The sequence below is a fragment of the Pseudorca crassidens genome, chromosome 7 (genome assembly GCF_039906515.1).
Source record: "Pseudorca crassidens isolate mPseCra1 chromosome 7, mPseCra1.hap1, whole genome shotgun sequence".
NCBI lineage: Eukaryota > Metazoa > Chordata > Mammalia > Artiodactyla > Delphinidae > Pseudorca > Pseudorca crassidens.
Genome location: NC_090302.1, coordinates 50,023,427 through 50,041,543, shown reverse-complemented (window position 1 = coordinate 50,041,543; position 18,117 = coordinate 50,023,427). Strand labels below are relative to the sequence as shown.

At 41.3% G+C, this 18,117-nt stretch overlaps 1 protein-coding gene across 3 annotated transcripts in view; it reads left to right on the top strand.

Annotated features, from left to right (window-relative positions):
• Positions 1-18,117, top strand: part of ENTREP1 (endosomal transmembrane epsin interactor 1) — a 60,650-nt gene that overhangs the window by 27,909 nt on the left and 14,624 nt on the right. For all 3 annotated transcript variants that reach the window (XM_067744217.1, XM_067744216.1, XM_067744218.1), the window contains 3 exons: positions 9,091-9,201; positions 16,375-16,503; positions 18,008-18,115. In XM_067744217.1, coding sequence (XP_067600318.1) covers positions 9,091-9,201; positions 16,375-16,503; positions 18,008-18,115 — 348 coding nt within the window. The remainder of the gene's footprint in view (positions 1-9,090; positions 9,202-16,374; positions 16,504-18,007; positions 18,116-18,117) is intronic.

Sequence of the window (18,117 nt, the reverse complement as noted above, 5' to 3'; positions counted from 1 at the left end):
TATTTTCCTCAGGAATTTGCACCTCTCAGTTATAAGTGCTTTTAGCTCACCTCGAAGCTGTGTCCCAAACTAGTGAAAATTTGTGTCTCACTCTGGTGGGGAGAGGAAGAAGCCCTTCACTACTGTTGAAAAAGGAATTCAAAATAAATGTTATTACACTTGAAATATTTTATAAAAAGAAAATCTGGGCTAGCCATAACATGAGTAAATCTGACACTTAAACATCTCTGAGAGGAAAGAGAGACAGCTGGTTCTGTTCACAGCCACGGGCCTGTGTTTGGCTTGTTGGCAGGGAGAACCAGTCTGGACATTGGTAATATATCTGCCAAGCTTCTGGAAGAAGTTTAAGAGATGTCAAGGGAGTGAAGCCCAGGAGCAGGTTCTCTTGGGATCTGAGGATTAAAGGCGCCCTGGCAAACCGAGTCAGCGCATGTGTGAGCTCCTGAAACAGCTTTAGAGCAGCAGGAGGCTGGGCTTTGTGAGTCGCTGTGATTTACTATGTTTTGTTGGTTGCCGTGGTGCTGAGCGGTCTATCGGAAGATTCATTTTGCTAAACTAGTTCAGAAAGGTTTTAGTTTGGTGTCTTGTCTTGGATTCTTTTTCCTGGTGTCATTGGTGTTGTATTCAGATAACTTTGCTCATGATTCTACACCTTTGTATTAACGTGCTTCTCCAAACTGAATTAAAATTGTAAATGTTAAAAGAGTCCAATAAGTGGTTATGTTCATTGTCATGGGTCCTATGACATTCGTCTTACTAACCGGTGACTGATCAGTGGTTTGGAGCTTGGACTTCTTGTCTCTGAGAACATAAATGTTAGAATGTTGGTCACATTCCCAGCCAGATCACAGAATGTTCTTGTTTCAATGGGAAAATGGAACCTGAATTCTAAGGACTGGGTGCTTTGTTCTTCCACCCAGTCACCCACCACCCCAACTCCTTCCTACAAAGGTTTGGGACAGAAGTCCCATCTTCCAGCCCCAGGAAGGGGTGAGTTCCCACCAGGAGCAGTAGCCATTTTCATGCAAGCAGTGATAGTTAATCTGGTGTTTGCCTTTCAGGGCGTGTCTGTATATGTTGCAGAATATTAGTAAGGATGCATGATACCTCCATATAGTGTTTATAATAAGAATCAATTTTCTTTCATTTGTTCATTGATTGATTCATTCATTCAGTAATATTTAAGACCACCTTGTTTTTGTGCCCCACTGGAGAAAAGTGTATTCTGTTTTTCATTTATTTTTGAGCAGTATCAAAAGAGTGCCTGTGGGGGAAAAAAAGGCGTAGTGACTAAATAGGTAGCAGTGATATTTTCTTGGGAAATTAAAAGAAGAAAGAAAGTGTGAAAGAAAAGGATTCTGAGGCAGTAGTAGTATTTTTTGAATTAAAAGTTTTTGAGAAGTTTCTAAAGGAAAGAATTTGGCGAGCTTTTGATATTTAAATAGAAAAAAATACACACACACAAGTTCACTAATCCCATTCATGAGGAATAAATTCTGTTGTTTTGCCTTTCCTCATTGCTATTGTAGGATTCAGTTTTCTCAGGACCACTGAGTCAATTTATGCTTGCCCATTGACTCTGCCCTTGTGACCTAATTACCTCCCCAAGGCCCCAGCTCCTAATACCATCGCTCTATTAGGATTTCAATTTACGAATTTTGGGGGACACAAACATTCAAACCATAGCAGTGGGTTTTATTTCATTTTTGAGTGGACTGCAATTTGTTCATCTGTTCTCCTATTCTTAGACGTTTGGATTGTTTCTAGCTTTTGGCTATGATGAACCAGTTGCTCTGAACATTCTTGTACATGTGTTTTTCTAGGCATACACACTAATGTATATACCTAAAAATGAATTGCTGAGTCATAGGGTGGTAGATATTTAACTTTATTAGAAACTGCCAGTAGTTTCCCATAGTGGTTGTGCCATTTTCTAATTGTTTCTGAGACTCACAATCAGTCCTTTTCTAGCCTCACTTTCATATCCAGAGGTATCTGCTGCCACCCATTTCTGAACATTTGGAGATTCTGAGGAATAAATTCTGCTGTTTTGGCTTCCCTCATTGCTATTGTAGGAGATTGAGTTTTCTCAGGACCACTGAGTCAATTTATGCTTGCCCACTGGTTTTCTAACTTCTAAAATTTTACAGCCGTTTTTCTGTTCTCTCTGTCCTTATGGATTTCTGCATTTAAAATATTTCCTTTATTGCCATTTTAATGGGTTTTCAGGAATTAGTAGAACTAAATGCTTAAGTTCACTAAAATCATTCATTTTTAAGCTACTCTACCTTCATGCAATTACTGGAACTGTTTATTTATTTAAACATACATAGTTGACTTTTCAGATGCATCTTGAGCTTGGAGCAGTAGGGAAGTAAAAAGCAAAGTGGAAGTCCTTAAGCAGCAGGGAAAGGTCAGTCTATTTAGAGAATGAAATCTTGTATCAAAAAAGACACTCATCAATACCAACCTGTGATAGGCATAATTATTTAATGATGTTATGTGATGGAGATTATGAGGAACTTTCTTAGCAGGTAGGAATGGGCAAACTGAAGGTGATGCTTCTTCTTGGATAGCTTCAGGTTCCCCAGACATTCTTTTATTGGGTCACTTAACTGAGACCTGGAATGAACTCGGGGCACAGTTGCAAGAGATCAGTGTCAAGGTGAATTCCAAATACTCAATTGAAAAACATACCTTTTGTGTCAAGCTACCTGGTATATAAGTATCAGAAGATACTCATGATTCAAGTTAGTAACAATAAAACCCAAAACATAAAAGGCTTAACTCATGTTGCCTGTCCTTGTGAGAGGACCAGCTCTTTGGATCCTGGATTTTGCATTTTACCCTAAAAAGCCACAGGATGCAGTGAGGCAAGCTCTCTGCTTTCTGAGTCCCACTGTCTTTCATGTCTAAAGTACAAGTTCTAGGAAGACATTTCTCCATCAGCTCTGGGCTTTTCTTTTTCTTGATGGTAAAACCCAGTGATGAATTGGCTTCAGTAGAATTCAGGGACTGTAACCCACGGGGTTCACTTCATTGAACAAGTAATGTTGAATTTGAAGTGAGAACAATAGGAACTAGGCTTAAACAGCAGAAAAAAATTAGGTTAAATGTGAGGAAAAATTTTATAGAGAAGTTGTTGTTAGTCAAGGTCTTGGTAAAACACAGATGACAATAAAACTATAACTTGACAAGCAGTTAATTACGGGCCTGTTCACAAAGGTCTGTGCAGGGTGTAGGGGACAGTGAAGCTGTTACCATCCCTAGTCCTGACGGGAGAACGGTGGTCAGAATCCGGAAGTCGGGATCATGTACAGAGGGACCCCTTGAGACCTTGAGAGGACCTGTGGCTTTTCTTTGTTTTTTTTTTCGGTACGCGGGCCTCTCACTGTTGTGGCCTCTCCCGTTGCGAAGCACAGGCTCCGATACGCGCAGGCTCAGCGACCATGGCTCACGGGCCCAACCGCTCCCTGGCATGTGGGATCCTCCCGGACCGGGGCACGAACCCGCGTCCCCCGCATCGGCAGGCGGACTCTCAACCACTGAGCCACCAGGGAAGCCCGACCTGTGGCTTTTCATGAGGAACACAGCCATCCTGAGGCTGCAGAGAGGGAACCAGGAGAGGAACACCCCAGCCTCACTCTCCTCCCTCCCTTGGATCTTCTGCCAGGCCTCCCCATTGGCTGAACCAAACCAGACACCAGAGGGCAAAGGAGCCCCAGTGATACGGTCTGCGGGTCAGTCTCCATGGGAGGAGGGGATGGAGTGAAGAGTAGAGAGAGGATCTAGAGGGGCCAACAGGAGACACCCCGTACACGTGACAATGGTCAGCGTGGTGGAGTGAGTTCCTAAAGCAGGTCGCAGAAAGAATTATGGAGAAGTTTTGGAAACAATATACCTACAGATCATTCTTACAGTTTGTATATATCCTTTCCAGCTGCCACAAATTCAGGTGCATCACAAGTGTAAGATACAAGGTGCTGGTATTAGATGGAATGAAATTCATTTTATAATAAAAAGGTGCTTCCCTAAAGAGGAAATGCCTATTATTAGTAATAGTAAAACTGGTTGCCTAGCATTTTGCGAGATACAGAAGATTTTCATATACATCATTTTGTGTGAGTCTCTCATTAATCTTGGGAGGTACCTAGGATGATAGACCTTTTTTTTTTTAACCTATTTTGTTGAAGTATAATTGATTTACAATGTTGTGTTAATTTCTGCTGTATAGCAAAATGATTCAGTTATACATATATACACATTCTTTTTCATATTCTTTTCCATTATGGTTTATGATACGATATTGAATATAGTTCCCTGTGCTATACAGTAGGGCCTTGTTGTTTATCCATTCTATGTATAATATTGAGTTTATGTCTGCTAATCCCAAATTTCCAATCCATCTCTCCCTCCCCCTCGCTCCCCCTGGGAAACCACAATTCTGTTCTCTATGTCTGTGAGTCTGTTTCTGTTTCGTAGGTAAGTTCATTTGTCATATTTTATTTCACTTTATTTTATTTTTTTAATAAATTTATTTATTTATCTTTGACTGCGTTGGGTCTTCGTTGCTGCTGCAGGCTTTCTCTAGTTGCAGGGAGTGGGGACTACTCTTCATTGCGGTGCGTGGGCTTCTCATTGCGGTGGCTTCTCTTGTTGCGGAGCACGGGCTATAGGCGTGCAGGCTTCAGTAATTGTGGCACATGGGCTCAGTACTCATGGCTCATGGGCTCTAGAGCGCAGGCTCAGTAGTTGTGGTGCGTGGGTTTAGTTGCTCCGTGGCATGTGGGATCTTCCTGGACCAGGGCTCAAACCTGTGCCCCCTGCATTGGCAGGCGGATTCTTAACCACTGAGCCACCAGGGAAGCCCTGTGTCATATTTTAGATTCTATAGATAAGTGATATCATATGGTATTTGTCTTTCTCTTTCTGACTTATGGTAATCTCTAGGTCCATCCATGTTGCTGCAAATGGCACTATTTCATTCTTCTTTATGGCTGAGTAATATTCCATTGTATATATGTACCACATCTTCTTTATCTACTCATCTGTCCATGGACATTTAGATTGCTTCCATGTCTTGGCTATTGTAAATAGTGATGCTATGAACATAGGGATGCGTGTATCTTTTCGATTTATAGTTTTGTCCAGAATATGCCCAGGAGTGGCATTGCTGGATCATATGGCAACTCTGTTTTTAGTTTTTTGAAGAACCTCCATGCTGTTTTCCATAGTGGCTGCACCAATTTACATTCCCACTGACAATGTAGGAGGATTCCCTTTTCTCCACACCCTCTCTAGCATTTATTGTTTGTAGACTTTTTGATGATGGCCATTCTGACCGGTGTGAGGTGGTACCTCATTGTAGTTTTGATTTGCATTTCTCTAATAATTAGCAATGTTGAGCATCTTTTCATGCATATGTTGGCCATCTGTATGTGTTCTTTGAAGAAATGTCAATTTAGGTCTTCTGCCCATTTTTCAACTGGGTTATTTTGTTGTTGTTGTTGAGTTGTATGAGCTATTTGTTTATTTTGGAAATTAAGCCCTTGTCAGTTGCATCATTTGCAAATATTTTCTCCCAGTAGGACAATAGACCTTTTTAACAGATGAGAAAAGTGAGTCTCATGGAGGTTGTCTAAGATATCACAGCAAGCAAGGGGAAGGCCTGATCCCAAATTTTGGTGTCTTTCACAAAGAGAAACTCAAATCACCTGCAATGATTTTTTTAAAGGCAAGAATGATGACAATAGAAGAAAATATAAGAAATTCTTCCCTTTTCCAGGTATAGCTCTGTGGGCTTTGTGACTATGATGTTCTTCACTAGTAGCTGATTTTTCACTGTCTTCTGTTTAAGGGGATGCCATCTGGTGATGGTTCGGATGGATATTTGAGTCCTGGATGTTATACCATTATAACTAGGTGAAAGCCAGAGGGGTCCATTCTGAAGGTCCCTGTATATCCTGAATCCCTTATAACTCCAATATTTTGTACGGTTGAGCCTGATCCAACCTCTGAAAGAGATATGCTTGGTATCCTAATATCTGCCATGTCTGATATATACCACAGTGGTCTACACTAGAGTGCGGTAAGTCCCCTAGAGTACGGTAAGTCCCCTACCTACGAACCTTCAAGTTGAGAACTTTCAAAGATGCGAACATGCATTCAGGCATGAGTGAAATGGCAGCTTGTCCTCCGTCTCCTATGGCTGACGATCCTTCAGCTCTACCGTCTCCCACCTCCTCTCCCTCCTCCAGTCAGTAACTCTTCTTGCCTCTTCACTTGATGCCAGCCCCTGTATGCCGCTGTTGTACTGTACTTTTCAAGGTACTGTACTGTAAGATTAAAAATGTTTTCTTTATTTTTTGTGTTGGTTGGTTTTTTATGTATTGTTTGTGTGAAAAGTATTATAAACCTATTACAGTACAGTACTATATAGCCGATTGTGTTAGTTGGGTACCTAGGCTAACTCTGCTGGACTTACGAACAAATTGGACTTATCAACACGCTCTCTGAACGAAACTCATTTGTATGTAGGGGACTTACTGTAATTAGATGACCATTTGGCCAATGTTTGGCCAGAGTTTTAATAATAGTAATAAAAAAGCCAAATTTAGGGATAAATTTGGGGAACAGTGCACGGCTATTTTGTACACAGCCGTGTGCCTTGGCCCATGTCCTCGTTCTGGGGTTCGCAGGGCGGCATTCTGGTGATGTGGCTTTAACTTCTCATTAGCAGCCCCTCCAGTGTAGGAGGGAAGCCAAGCCCACCAGGCAGTGAATCCCTGGGGCCTTCTCTCGTCTTGTTTTTGTTGTTCTGACATTTTAGAAGTAGATCGTATTCACTATATGATCTCACACTCCTGTCTTGGCAGCTGTACTCAGGATTTTCTTCCTTATTTAAAAAATATATATTAAATATAATTTATATAAATCCCAGATCATAAGTGTTCAGTTAGCTAAGTTTTAGCAGTTGGATACACCCATGTAGCCAATATCCAAAACAAGATATAGAACATTTTTATCACTCCAGAAAATTCCCTTATCTCTTCCCAGTCAGCCCCTCACTCCACGCCTCCTCCCCAAAACAGGCAACTACGCTTTTTTTTTAAAAAGCTCATATATATATATATATATATATATATATATATATATATATATATATTTATATATATATATATTTATTTATTTATTTTATTTTTGGCTGTGTTGGGTCTTCACTGCTGTGCGTGGGCTTTCTCTAGTTGCAGCGAGCAGGGGCTACTCTTCGTTGCAGCACGCGGGCTTCTCATTGTGGTGGCTTCTCTTGTTGCAGAGCACGGGCTCTAAGCGCGTGGGCTTCAGTAGTCGTGGCAAGTGGGCTCTAGAGCACAGGCTCAGTAGTTGAGGCGCACAGCTTAGTTGCTCCGCGGCATGTGGGATCTTCCCGGACCAGGGCTCGAACCTGTGTCCCCTGCATTGGCAGGTGGACTCTTAACCACTGCACCACCAGGGAAATCCTGTATTGATTTCTTAATGGTGTCTTTTGATGAGCTGGATTTAAGATTTTAACGGAGAGATTTGGGGTCCAGGGTTGGGTAATGAACTCTCACCCACTCCATATCTGATGCTGCTAAGTTTCAGTTATGAAGATTAGTGGTGGGCTGGTAGGAATAAGGATTATAACCATGTTTTCTTTTTAAGGCATCTGATATTTCATTAAAAAAAATTTTCTAAAGGCAAGTTCAAGACTTCCCCATAGTAACAATTATTGTGTTGCTGGGTGTGAAGATTCCAGATGTATTAAGTCTCTTTGCACAGCAACTGCCAGGGCATAAAAGAAGCCCATGTTAGAAGACCATGTCCCGTCTTTTGCCAATTATGCATTCTCATTTTCCCAAAAGCTTTGGCAGTGCAAGAGGGGGCTCTTGCAAGGGGGCACAGTGCAAGTCAAGTACTACAGACCTGGAAGAATCTAGCCTGGGAAACAGTAACACAGTAGCCGCTTCCAGCTTTTTCCTCAAGATTTGATGACAGGGCACACAGTCCTTTTACAAATTAACAAAAAAGGAGAGAAGCAGAAGCCAGATTCCTCAGTGAAAAACGAGTCGCCTTGTTCATTGGTCAGGAAAGAGTCTTCAGTCAAGTCCAGCAAGGGTCTGGATTCCTGGAGTCACTCGGTATTTATAATTCATAAGCTCCTCTTGGAGAGGAAGGAAGAATTCCTCTTAAGAAAAGTGGCATCATGTGATACTAAATATTGACTCATAACCTGGGTCTGGGGAGATACGTTCAAGCTTCTTGGAATACCAGCAATAAAGGATGAGCTTTCTGTAGTAGAGTTCACGTGTGAACTCATTTGCCAGCCAGTTCTGACATATCAGCTACCTGAAATGTTGCTTGGTTCTAACACTGATAATCATTAGCTCCAATCTTTTATATTTACATTAAGGTTTGATTTTGACAATAATCAGAGTTCTCAGGTTGAAAAGCCTTTGTAGTCTCTAATTTGCGCTAAGTAAATACTGGCTTCTTGGTTGATTTCTGTCGATTTTTAATCATTTAGGGTAGTATTTGTAATATTTAACTTTGGATACAAGTACGTGGAAGATCACTGCACACCTTTTCTTTAGTACCAACACTGTTTGGAACTGAAAAAAGACTCATCTTTATTTTCACACATACTGTGATTTCTGGCTGGTAATGACTCTGAGCTCCTTGATTTTCCTGGGTTCCACTTATATTCTAGAATTCTCCATTTGTCTAGTTACCATGATCCTGTAAAAGTCAGAAAAAAATAACAATGGCTCAAGGAGGAAATAGCCATGGCTTAAGGTAGTGTACAGCTAACAGAACTCCCTCATTTGCAAAGAGCAAGAAAAATAGGGACTGGAAACTGAGAAGACTTGAGGGTCAGGGACATTCCTCAGCACAATTTAAAACATTCTAAAAAATGAAAAAAAAGAAGTTTGTACATTAAAAACATTGTTCTGACTTTTTTTTAATGTTTCCTCTAGGGAAAGAATATGAGTTTTTTTTTTACTCAGACAAAACTATCTCTGAATTTAGCTACGGTCTTTTTTCTAACTGCCTCTTTTCTTGCTGTTTCAGGTGAACCTTTTTGTGCTGCTCTCTGTGGTGTGTGTCCTTCTGAATTTAGCCGGATTTATCCTAGGCTGCCAAGGGGCCCAGTTCGTGTCCAGCGTGCCCAGGTGTGATCTGGTAAGCAGTTCTGAATCATCACTGTGCGCCTGGTCCGACCCTGGCCTGCCCGGCTTTCCCGGGTGCCAGTGTGTGGCTGGCAACACCCAGGACCAGGCAGCATCTTAAAATGAAACCTGAAGTTGGTCAAAGGAAGCAGGAAAACAAAACAAAGAGCTTCCTGCTAAGTATTTTACTCAGGTTGTCAATTTTTTTTTCCAAAGCAGGGACCAGCCAGGAGAACCACATGCATCATTAGTTAGTGAATAGATGGATCAGTTGTCCACAATCGATATCTATCCGCTCTCATCTAAAGAGGAAAAATGGATATTATCAGAATTTAGGTCAGCAGTCCTTTATCTGAAACCTTTGGAGGCCAGGTGTGTTTCAGCATTCAGAGTTTTCCAATTTTTAGAAGGTAAATGTGACGCATATACTGTTTATTCTGTAACATCCCAGTGGAGTCTGGACAACAGAATGTAATCCAGAATTTTTGGTTTCCAGAGCTTCTTGGATTTCAGAATTGTGGATAAGAGGTTATGGACCTGTACTATGTCAATTTCTATTTTCCTGTTTTTTAATTGTTATAGTAAAATGCCCGTAGCAAAAAATTGAGCATCTTAACCATTCAGTAGTGTTAAGTACATTCGCATTGTTATGCAACCGATCTCTAGAACTCTTCCATCCCCTCCTCCTGCTGGCCTCCGGCAACCATTCTTTCTTGTTGTTTTTTTATTTTTATTTTTTTTTTTTTGCGGTACTCGGGCCTCTCACTGTTGTGGCCTCTCCCGTTGCTGAGGCTCCGGACGCGCAGGCTCAGCGACCATGGCTCACGGGCCCAGCCGCTCCGCGGCATGTGGGATCTTCCCAGACCGGGGCACGAACCCGTGTCCCGCGCATCGGCAGGCGGACTCTCAACCACTGCGCCACCAGGGAAGCCCAACAACCACTCTTTCTGACGCTGTGGATTTGACTGCTCTTGTTACCAGATATAAGTGGAATCATACAGTATTTGTCTTTTAGTAATTGCTTATTTCACTTAGCATAACATGCTCAATATGTACGCATGTTGTAGTAGGTATCAGAATTTCCTTCCTTTTTAAAGCTGGATACTATTCCACTGTATATAGAGGACACATTTTGTTTACCCTTCATCCATCGGAGGGCACTGGGGTTCTTTCCACCTTTTGGCTATTGTGAACAATGCTGCCACGGAAATGGGTCAGTTCTCTGGAATATGTGCCTGGAAGGTGGAATTGCTGGCCATCTCTGAACTTTTTAAGAGGACTTTTCTGTAACAAATATCTCCCTGTGGCACAAAGCAAAAGAAGTGGACTCTTTACAGGTTGTAGTAAACCTCATCTATTTGGAACTTGGTTCCATGGCAATCTCGCCCTTTCAAAACCAGCAGGATGCAAGTGAAGAAGGCTGCCACATTTCTCAAAACACTGTGACCAGGTCCTTGCAGTGAAACTCATGGCCTTTCCAGATAGGAAAGCTCCTCCTGGACTCACTAAAAACCTATTGCTCTTCCTTAACAACCCTTCACAAATTTGTTTGATTTTTGCCATTCCCTCACTTAATAAGTGTAAGTTTTGGAAGCACAGGCTCACAATGTTTTCTGGTTTTTAAGGCCCTGTATCATTTGCCCTCATCCTGCTCTCCTGCTGCAGCAACTCACACTCCCTGTAATGGAGCCCGAGCCCGCATGTCATTACCCAAGCTCCTGCCCTACTTTCCTGTTTCTCACAATGCTGTCTCTCCCCCGACCATTCCCTGTCCCTTACATCCCTGTTCATCCAAATGGTGTCAGCCTTTTAAAGCCTCATTCAACAATGATCTTCTTAAGGAAATAGTCCCTGATCCCCAGGGAAGGTAATCTTCCAGAATTCCTATCTGTACATCTCTGAAGCATTTCTCGTTCCTTTTTTGGACTAAAGGTATTCATATACCTTTCTTCTCTCTTCTCCTGGTCTGGAATCTTCCTAAGAACAGTGTCTGGCTCTGTATTTTCTTGGGAGTTTTCAACAGCACCTCCCACAGACTTCTCTACATACATAGAGTTCCCAGAAAATAAATTTTAAACAAGGCTTGTTCTTCCTGTTACTAATTACACAGAAAATTGGAAGGGGCAAAGAGAACAGACAGGCTAGAAGTGAAAAGTCATAATATTTTAAAAGACAGTTCGATAAAAGAGTAGCATCTATCATATGCAAGACCCCATGCTAGAAACTGCAGAGAGTAGAAAGGAAAGTCAGACATCGTTTCTGACCTAGACGTTTATCACGTAGCAAGAGGAGTGGGATAACCATGGCAGGTGCTTGATCAGTGTTTGTGGAGGGGATGAATAAATGCCCAATTGCAAAGCAAAGGAGTCTGTGATCAGCCATCAGAGTGAGACACAGTGCTCTGGGGGTGCAAAAGAAGAAGGACTTCTATTCTTGGGAAGACGGGAAAAGGATACCTGGAACGTAGGTATTTGAGATGGGCCTTGAACAATAAATAAATAAAGGGAGTGGGTCGAAGCCAGGAGAGGAGAGGATTCCAAGGGCAGTGGTTAGTTAGTAGTTAGTTAGCCTGAGTGGTTAGATCACTGTTGGCTCTGGAACAAACAGAAGCCAAATTACAAGGCATAAGGGTCTATATGGTTGACTTTTCTGAGAAATTCTGTGCTTCTCTACCCTGACTCCCTGTTAGAATCACCTAGGGGAACTTTTTAAAGAATACCCAGACTTGGGCCCCATACTCAGAGATTCTCAACTGCCCTGGAGTGGGGGTCTTAGCATCAGTATTTTTTTAAGTTTTAAAGTGTATTTTTAATTAAAAAATTTTCCCACCACAAAACCAACTCTGGGATTGTTTCTAATTATATAATTGGACAAGCCATAAAAGTGTAGGATGGAACTTAAAAATCATTTGAAATCTCACTGTTTGGGGACATCATAGTTAACCATTTGACAGGTTTTTTGCACTGTCTTTATGGATAAAAACACACCTAATTTTTCATCAACAGGACCATATTGTAATTGTTTTTCATTAGGGAACGTATTTGGCAAGTGGAGTCTTTCTGAGGAAGGGATTCTCTCCTTCCCTCTTTGCCTCACCATCTACACCAGTCACCCTGAATCCACGGTAACAAGCTGGGGGATTTCCTTTCATGTTTCATGCTCATGTAACCTTATGTAGATGTGTATGGGGTGGGGTTGTTCACTACTTATTCTTCAGAAATGGGAGCTTTTGTATCCACTTCCCTGCATATTGTTTTTCTCACTTAAAGATATATTAGGTACAGCTCTAACACCCTTTTTTCCTTTGAACAAGTCAGTTCTCTATTTTCTTGTTGTCCGTTGTGGTTTGGGTTTTGACAGATAGAAGCAGTGCTGCTATGAATACTATTCTGCAGATCTCCATCGGGGCTGTGACCTAAGCGGAGCAGGCTCCCAGGACAAGGATTGTTCTTCTGTTTATCTCATTTTTTTTTTATAGCACATTCAACCATTTGCTGATTCTATCCCTTTTTTTAAAAAACTGAGATAAAATCTATAGCGAAATGACCAGATCTCAAGTGTGCAGTTCATTAAGTTTTGACCAAAGTCTACATTCATCATGACAAATACACTCATGTGTACACCCCAGACAAAATCTAGAGCATTTTTATCACTTTAGAAAGTTATTTGCTGTCTTCTTTCAGGCAGTCTCAACTCTCTCATAGGCAACCACTGTTCCAGTTTCTTTCACCATAGATTAGTTTCGTCTGTTCTTGAACTTCATGCAGGTGGAGTCATGTACCTTTTTGTGTCTGACTTATTTAGCTCAGCATGATGTTTTTGAGATTCATCCATGTTTTTGGGTCATATCAGTTGTTTGCTCTTCCCTTCTCACTCTCTTTTCTTAATCAGGGCAATATTTCATTGTATAAAAATAGCACAGTTTGTTTTATCAGTTCTCCTGTTGATGGGCATTTGGGTTGTTTCCAGTTTAGGGGTGTTATGAACAAAGCTGTTGTGAACATTTTTGTATAATGTTTTTTGGGGGCCTGTTTGCATTTCTCTTGAGTAAATACATAAGTATGGAATTGCTGGGTCATGTGGTAAACGTACGTCTAACTTTAAAAGAAACTGCTCAACGGTTTTCCGAAGTGGTTGGGAATAAGTATATTTAATTTAAAATGTATGGACAGTTCCTTTATTAAAGAGCTTTAACTTACATTTCTACCGGTAACCCTCTACCTACAACAAGTGTTACCCTCTAATTTTTTGCCAGTCTGATGGGGCTAAGTCAAGATCTCACCGTTACTGTAATTTGCAGTTCCCTAGTTGCTAAAGATGGCATCGTCATTTTGGGGAAATCTTCCCAGAAGATTCTAACGTGCAGCTAGGATAGAGAGCCATGATAGTGATTGATGACGGGAGGAAGGAGAGGATCTGACAGCTTCAGGTAATAGTGTCAAGTATGAAAGAGGGATTTTTTCATTTAAGAATGGGGAGATTCGACAGGGTTGTTTGCAGATGGTTAAAGACATTGAAGAGAAGTTAGAATAAGTTTTCAGAAATATTGGGCAGATGGGATTAAGAAGGCAGGTGAAGGGTCAGAAACAGGAAGAATGAGGAACACAAAAGGCACGGTTGCCTAGAATCATTTTGCACGAAGCCTCAGGGCTTTCCTATATCAGCTGGGCACAGTGATAGATATTCATTATTGTTTGCATAGTGATTAACTTTCAGATAAGATCCTTTGTTTAAAGGGATTAATTATCACTTACCTGGAAAATCTTGCCATCCAAAGTTTCCAGAGAGCTGAGGTTTCTGTATGTGCAGCCCACACAGGATTGGTTTCTGTCTTAAAATAATGCCTTGGATTAAGAATGGACTCATGTGGGAAGGGAGTACTTTGTAAGATGACACCTAGTCTTACCTAGGGGAGGTGAAGTCCTCAGGTAAGATCTTGAGGCTTATACAATGTAAGAAATGGAAATTGCACTGTGTCGCGTTGAAAAACGTGAGCTTGGTTCCTGCTTGGTGAGAGAGGGCCTTGTGTACTTGAACAGAATGGAGACATGAGAAGAATGAATCATCTCTATTAGGTGCTTCTTTGTTATACTAAATAATGCTGTTAGTATTAAAACAGGAAGTTCTCAGCAGGAAACTTTCAAGGAGAAAGCCCATTGGGAGTAATATTTACCTTATGAATTTAGCCTGGTGTAAGGATATGATTAACTATGGAAGAGCAGCGAAGAGAAAGTCAGAGATCCCTGAGGGGAAAGAATAGTTCCCACCTGCCGAGGGAAGTCCTGTCTGAATGTCCACAGAAGTTTTCCTTTAGAAGCCAAGAATCTAGATATTAGCAGCAGGATGTACCTTCAAAAATGTGAGACAATGAAAGAAAAATTCAAATAGAAACAGCCTTGTGCCTTTGTGTGTGGAGTCGTGGATCTAGGTGTGGGGACGTCGCTGAGATAACAATCTCTTGTGGACAAACCAGGAAAAGACAGAAACCAAAGTAGTTGTGAATTGATAGATTATGGAGGCCATCGAGGTAACTCTAGTTGTAATTCTTTGTATCAGAGGCAAAATTTATAAAAAATCTGGGCATCCGTGTTTATTTTAGTAATGCGTCCCTTTCAATATGATTTAAGGACAAGGAATAAAAAATGTTCTAGGATTCATGGAATTCTGTAAGAGGCAAAACTAATCTATATGGAAAAAATATCCAAACAGTGGTTGTCTCTTTGGAGGGTGTGGGCAGGGGTCCATAGGAAGGGACGTGAAGGAATTCTCTCTGGTGATGGTATGTTCTGTATGTTGATAAGGGTTTGGGTTACAGAGGGATATGCATGGCTCTAAATTCCTTGAATGGTATGCTTATGATTTGTGTATGTAAATTGCAGTTCAAAAGAAAAAGAAAACCAAACCAAAAATTGTGTAATCCAGTGGTACAAATTTTTCCCTTTGGCTTCCTAGTCAACTTATATTAGAAGGAACTAAGTTTCCACCTTATATGGAAACTACCATGAAATTTTCCACTATGACTAGAGGATAAGAATATTAATTCAGTGAGAAAAAAGGCTTTTTTTTTTTCTGTTAAGCAACAAAAGCATTGTAAATGTTCAGTCATTCTTAAAGATTCCTGAAGAATTTTGCAGCTAGTGAAGTCAAAGGCGCCTATTTAATTGAACAAGTATGAAAGAGGTGTGGCCTTTCTTTTTAGCCAAAATAGAATAGCCAACTTTAACAGCTCAAGCTGCAGAGCAAGTAAGAATGAACCTCTGCTCCCAAATTATGGGTCTTATTAGCCCAAATCAGCTAGTTCATATGTTCCCAACCTGACTCAATGGAAACTTGGAAAAGTGACCCAAAGTTTGCAAAGCATCTCACTAAAAATATATGAGATTATTCATCAGTAATTGTATCACTTCAAATAAAGAAAACTTCTACTAGACTCTGTGAACACACTGAAGATGTGAACTAAGAGATCTCTTTAAGCCTACATGGTTTAGGGCTACTGTTCACCAAATAGACCTTGTGCTTCTTCCAGGCATGTGGTAGAGTGAACTTCCTTGCCCTCTTGGATTAAGTGGAGCCATATGATTTACTTTGGAACTGAAACTGAGCTCATGTGAGGAGTGTCATTTCCAAGAGGAAGATTTAAGCTAGGGTGACCAGATTTAGCAAGTGAAAACACAGGACGCCAAATTAAATTTGAATTTCAAATAAAGAGTAATAGTTTTTTACTATAAACATATCTCATGCAATATTTGGGACATACTGACCCTAAGGAATGACCTGTTTATCTGAATTCAAATTTAACTGAGTGTCCTACCTTTTACCTTGTAAACCTGCTTTAAGTGCCCATGTGCAATTCATCATGTGCTCTCCATGTCTCTAGCATAGTGACCCTCAATCCTCAGATAGTAGATGCTCCATCAACTTCGGTCCCTAAGGGAATATGATGAGCAGAGCCCTCTGCTGACCTGCAGTGGACATGTAGCATAGTCAAGAAATAACCTTGGTTGATTAAGCCACTGAAATTTGGGGGCTGGTTGTTACCCAGCATACCCTAGGCTGTCCTGACTGATGTAGACGTTGCCTGACACTGAACCCTGCCATGTCTCATTCTGTAGGATTGGTGTTCCATGGTGTGGCCTGTGTATTCTTACTTAATAATTAAATTGTTGTTCTGCCTTTTCCCCTTAAGGTGGATTTAGGTGAAGGCAAGATTTGCTTCTGTTGTGAAGAATTTCAACCAGCCAAATGCACAGACAAAGAAAATGCCTTGAAACTCTTCCCAGTTCAGCCTTGTAGTGCTGTTCACCTTCTACTCAAGGTATCTGGAATAGATTCCATCCCCCACCAGTAACTACACCACAGAGACCCCAAGGAAGGCAAAGCTCCCTGAAATATTCCTCCTTTTTTACCTCCTTCAAATAATCCTATTGAAAGCAGATATGAGAGACTCCTTATCAGTGACCTAGAGAAAGAATTGAGAACCCACAGATTATTGTGTTTCTCTTAAGTTATGAATGGATAGCTTCTTTGTGCTCAAGAATTATAAGCTAGTAAAAAATGTAAAGGAGCCTAAATGCATACACATGTATATGTGTACGTATGTGAATTTACATATACACGCACACATATGCACACATACACACCCATGATGTCGCTACACATATAAGATGTAGTTTTAGCAGAACCTCTAAAGTCCATGCCCATTTGTTATTGTTCTAATGCTCCTTTGTTGGCTTAAATGAATCCTGTAGGCTGTTGAGTGCTGCCGTTCTAAAACACATAGACTAAGGAGATGTATTGGCCAGAAAGTACAAGAGAAAGTCAAGACACTACCTCTTGTTTAATAGGCCGCAACTATACTAAGCGAAAGAGATGAAAAGCAAATGATACCAGCTGAAGAGAAATACAAAATTAACCTTTATTAGGGAATTGGATAAAAATCACATCCTGACTTAAGGTCTGTTAGCCCAGTGAGTGACAAGCTCAGTTGGTGAACCCTGAGATACTAGCTTTTGGATGGTCCGTCACTGATGGCTTTCTTTAGGTCTTTGTTTTGGGTTTGTTTTCTTGTGGGGAAGAGGAGTCCCTAAGCAAAGAGAGAGAAGCTGTCAGCTCTCTGAGTTTTGGAGGATGTGAAAATGGCCTTCTTTCTTTGGCTTCTGGATTTTCGGTAGCTGAGTCACTCCCAAACTCTCTGAGCCAGGACTTTGCTTGGGGAAAGCCCCGCTAAGCAGCCAGGACTGTGGCAACAGAAACTTTTGGAATTGGCTTTGCTGCTATTTTGAGACATGTGTTTAGAGGAGACAAGCCCTGTTGACACTCGGGCCAGCCTGCCCCCTGTGTTGTCTTCATTGGGTGCCCGGGGCAGCTCTGCCAGTGGCTCCTGAAATAGAATCAGTGGCCACGAATTAAGCAGCGTGCTGTCCTGGTGGGAGTCTGTGGGAGGGGGGAGGTTGGGATTTGCTATCACTGGGTACACTGACTTCAGAAGAGAAATTCAGTACTTTCCTGGAAGGGATATTTCCAGACAGGATTCTGATGCAAAAGGAAATATGGTAATACCAGGTCTGCCCGGGACAGGAATCTTCTAAGATAAGTTTTTAAAATTAAGAAGTACACACTATTGCATGACAGTGTTAATAATAACCAGTGTTTGTTTGGCACCCAGCATGAGCCAAACACCATCTAAGTCCTTTACATGCATTTTCTCATGGGAATTGTCTTCCTTGGGGCAGTATTATTATTATGTTTTAAAGTTTTTATGTTGCGTTCTGGTCCTCAGTTTTGAGGTACTCAGGTGCGTCCTTGTTTCCTGGTTCCAGAAAGTCCTTTTCGCCCTGTGTGCCTTGAATGCCCTGACCACCACCGTCTGCTTGGTGGCAGCCGCCCTTCGCTACCTTCAGATCTTTGCAGCCCGAAGATCCTGCGTCGT